Here is a 4,174-nt window from a genome sequence, read left to right as displayed (position 1 = left end):
ATCTAGTGGACATGGCGTCCGGTGGTTTAAATGCAAATTGTATATGTGAACTGAAATACTTCATTGAAAATATGCTAAGAGAAATAACATTGTTTGCAAAGATCAACATATAAAACAGTAATTTCAATCATTCAACTATAGTAAAACTTAAGATGAGTTGTGTTCCATGTGTTGGGAACGGTCATTCCGTCAAGCTGTTCCAGGCGATACGCCCCATTTTTCAGGTCGTCCTTGATGCGAAAGGGTCCCTCCCATTTGTCGGCGAGCTTCCCGTGCGTTTTGTCTCTTCGGGCGTCTCCGCGTTTACGCCAAACTAGGTCTCCCTCGGCAAAGCTGCGTGGTTTAATTTTGGAGTTGTAACGCCGAGTGATAAGTCTTTTCTGAGCTGCATTTTTTACTAAAGCTGCTTCGCGTCGTTCGAGCAATGCATCCAAGTTTATCCTCAATTGTTGATCATTCATGGTCATATCTTGTATATTCCGCCGCAAGGAGGGCTCTCCAACTTCGACCGGTAGCATAGCGTCCGTTCCATATGTGAGGTTGAAAGGAGTTTCGCCGGTAGTGCCGTGCGGTGTGCAACGGTAGCCCACAATACTTCAGGTAGCTCTTCAACCCATAAACCCTTGGCTTGTCCCAGACGTCTCTTCAGTTCAGCAATTATGACTTTGTTGGCCGCCTCTGCTTGACCATTAGTCTAGGGATGTTCTACCGAGCTAGTAACATGTTTAATACAAAGTCCGCGGAGGAAATCTTCTAGCGTCCGGTCTATAAATTGCCGACCGTTATCTGTAATGAGTTTCTGTGGAATGCCGAATCTGCATATTAAATGCCAAATGAAACTCTGTACTTTTCGGGCGGTAATTGTTGCGAGGGCCTCCGCTTCGATCCACTTGGTGAAATAGTCTACCGCCACAAGGAGATATTTGCGCTGTCCGCTGCCGATCGGTAAGGGGCCGGCTATGTCCATCCCCCACTGAGCGAAAGGCCATGGGGAGATGATTCCCATGAGTTCGGATGGAGGGATTCGGGTATCATGTCCATGAGATTGACAAGAGATGCACCTTCGTACGAAATCTGCGTAGTCTCTTTCAATGGTAGGCCAATAGAAGCCTGCTCGTAGGATTTTTGCTTGAAGTAGTCTTTTGCCCGAGTGTGTACCACAGATTCCGTGATGCAGCTCTTGAATGACATATTTTCCTTCATCTGCAGATAGACACTTCAATAGTGGGGTGGTATACCCGCGTCGGTAAAGGTCGTCGCCGATGAAGGTATAACGGGCGATTCGTTTAGAGTCGAAGGCACTCACAAACCCGCCCTGTTCCTGTTGAGTCATTAGTTGTATGATTTCGTGTCGCCAGTCAGTTTTTGAGGAGGTGAGATCAATGGAACACGTCTCTAACAAGGGTTTATCCAGTGTGGTTCGGATCACCGAGGTTAGTTGAGATTTGTTCCGACTGTGTGTCAGCTTAGAGAATAGATCCGCTCGGGAGTTCTGTGCTCGAGGTACATGTGCAATATTGAAACTGAAAAACGATTTGATCAGATCACTAACCTTATGATAATATCACAATAGATGATTATCTTTGACTTGAAAAGTGCCATTGATGTGCCCGACGACTAGCTGTGAGTCCATTCGGCATTCCAAGCGCTCGATCTCCAATTCCACAGCCAAAAGTAGCCCGCTGATTAGGGCCTCGTACTCAGCTTGGTTATTACTGAGTTGAAAATTGAAGGATATGGCCTGTTCGACAAGTTCACCGTTCGGTCCCTCGAGTACGACTCCAGCACCGCCTCCTTTCCTGTCTAAGGATCCGTCCATGCTTAAAGTCCATGTGGGCGGTATGATTGCCGGCGAAAGTTCTGCCGTGAAGTCGGCCAGATGTTGACCTTTGATGGAGCCATGTGGTTCGAAACGGAGGCCGAATTCTGATAATTCAATGGACCAGGCAACCATTCGGCCCGCTAGATCCGGTTTTTGGAGAATTTTGGCGATCGGGTGGTTCGTCCGGATAACGACTTGATGACTCTGGAAGTACGGTCGGAGTCTTCTAGCTGCAGTAATCAAAGCTAGGGCCACTTTTTCCACCTGGGAATATCGCTCTTCTGCTCCCTGCAGAGTTCTGCTAACAAAATAAATTAATTTAAGAACTGGAGACTCTTGAATGAGGGCGGCGCTTACCGAATGGTTAGAGACCGCCAGGTATAGTTGCAAATCAAAGCCTTCCGTTGGTCGCGCCATCACCGGTGGAGACGTTAGTATGTTCTTTATAGTGGAGAAGGCAACTTCGCACTGATCGTCCTAGTGCCGGGGCACATTCTGCTTCATGTTCTTTATTATGGGCTTGATATGGTCTGAGAGCTTCGGTATGAACCGTGATAAGGTGGTAAGGCGACTGACTAAACATTGGACCTCCTTGAGTTTCGTTGGGCTCCGCATCTCTAAAATCGCCCGACATTTATCCGGGTTAGCCTCTATTCCTCGGTTGGTCAACAAAAAACCTAGGAACTTACCTGCCTGTACCCCAAAGGTGCACTTCAAAGGATTCAATCGCAGGTCATACCGCTCGAGCTGTTGAAAGACTTCAGCTAGGTCTTTCAAATGTTGTTGATGTGAAGAGCTTTTTACCACCATATCGTCGACATAAACTTCCATACACCGCCCGATTTGATCCCGAAAAACTTTGTCCATGAGCCGTTGGTAAGTTGCGCTGGCATTTTTTAGACCGAACGACATCACCTCATAGCAGTAGTTGGCATGCTCCGTTATGAAAGTTGTTTTCTCCTGGTCCGGGACGTGCATGGGGATTTGGTTGTATCCGGAATAGGCATCAAGAAAGCTTAAGACCGCGTGTCCCGAAGCACCGTCTACTAACCGGTCGATGCTGGGAAGGGGGTAGTTATCCTTCGGACAGGCTTTATTGAGATCGGTAAAGTCAACACACATTCGCCACTGACCATTTGCTTTCTTTACCATCACAACGTTTGCGAGCCAAGTGGTGTATCGGATTTCCCGGACGAACCCGGCCTTCACCAGTTTGTTCACCTCGTTCTGCACGGCTTCTCTTTTGTCATTACCAAGTCGCCGCCTTTTCTGAGCTACCGGACGGGCTTCACGAAATATTGATAGCTTGTGAGTGATCACACTGGGGTGAATTCCTGGCATGTCAGAGGCGGTCCATGCAAAAAGTTTGCTGTTGGACTTCAGCAGCGTGGTCAGGTCTTTTTCTTGTTCCGCCGTTAGGCCAGCGCCAATGGAGGTGGTTTGGTCGGCATTTTTGCCGAGGATGAACTGTTTGGTTTCCCCCTGGGGTTGGATGCGATCATCGGTGTTGGTCCTAGGATCCAAATGGACCAATATTGCTTCCGACCGTTTTTCTTTAAAATACGGCTTAGCCTTCAAAGCAGCCGCGTAACATTGTCGAGCGGTTTTCTGATCTGCCCGAACAGTGCATATCTTCCCGTCCTCCGAAGGGAATTTCATCGCCAGGTGAGGAGTAGAAACTATGGCGCCGAAGGCATTGAGGCACGGCCGCCCTAAGAGGGCGTTATATGAGGTATGGGCTTCTACCAACAGAAACCGCGTGCGGAGTTCTTTGGCCCTGTCACCAGTTCCCAATCGGGTTCTGAGATCAAGATATCCTCGAGTATCCACTCGTTCTCCTGCAAACCCAACAATTTGCTCTCCGAAGGGTGCTATTATATCTTCTGATAGTCCCATCTTTTGGAAGGTAGTCCAATATAGGATGTTGACAGAACTTCCCTGATCCACCAGAACCTTACTTACATCGTACTGTGCTATGCGAGCGGTTATAACCATTGGATCGTCTTGATCGGGATCCGAAGCATGAAAATCTTTGTCTGTGAAGATGATGTCCGACATCGATAAGGGGTTACGGGTGACGTTGTGAACACTTCGTAAACTTCTCACGTGTCTTTTGCGAGCTGAGGATGAGGCCCCTCCTCCCGCAAAACCGCCCGAGATAGTATCGATTCGTCCCCGTGGAGTGGGGTCACGCTTCTGAGGTCTACTGCGAGAGTGCTCACGAAATTGATCTCTGGAGCGTTCGGTATTTCTCCCTGTATGCTCGGGACTTCTTCTTGTCCTCCTAGGCGACCGGTCTCGTCGGCGTGTTTTGGTTCGGACAAATTCCTGCAAGTGCCCTTCGCGAATCAG

The 4,174-nt window shown here is 48.5% G+C and overlaps 1 protein-coding gene across 1 annotated transcript; it reads right to left on the bottom strand.

Annotated features, from left to right (window-relative positions):
• Positions 1 to 463: 463 nt before the first annotated feature.
• Positions 464 to 2,239, bottom strand: LOC106760320. The gene is made up of 3 exons (XM_014643769.1): positions 1,611 to 2,239; positions 848 to 1,523; positions 464 to 694 (listed from the first exon to the last, which is right to left on the bottom strand). The coding sequence occupies exons 1-3, from the start codon at positions 2,237 to 2,239 to the stop codon at positions 464 to 466; spliced, it is 1,536 nt and encodes a 511-aa protein (XP_014499255.1).
• Positions 2,240 to 4,174: the final 1,935 nt, after the last annotated feature.

Source organism: Vigna radiata, chromosome 5 (genome assembly GCF_000741045.1).
Source record: "Vigna radiata var. radiata cultivar VC1973A chromosome 5, Vradiata_ver6, whole genome shotgun sequence".
In the NCBI taxonomy this organism is placed as follows: Eukaryota; Viridiplantae; Streptophyta; class Magnoliopsida; order Fabales; family Fabaceae; genus Vigna; species Vigna radiata.
Note: the sequence above shows the minus strand (reverse complement) of the source record. Positions and strands in the feature narration are given on the sequence as shown.

Coding starts and splice junctions, on each gene's coding strand:
- LOC106760320 (XM_014643769.1), bottom strand. CDS start 2,239: ATGGCGCGACCAACGGAAGGCTTTGATTTGCAACTATACCTGGCGGTC. Junction 1,524..1,610: donor GACTCACAGCTAGTCGTCGG/GCACATCAATGG, acceptor ATCGTTTTTCAG/TTTCAATATTGCACATGTAC. Junction 695..847: donor CAACAATTACCGCCCGAAAA/GTACAGAGTTTC, acceptor GAACATCCCTAG/ACTAATGGTCAAGCAGAGGC.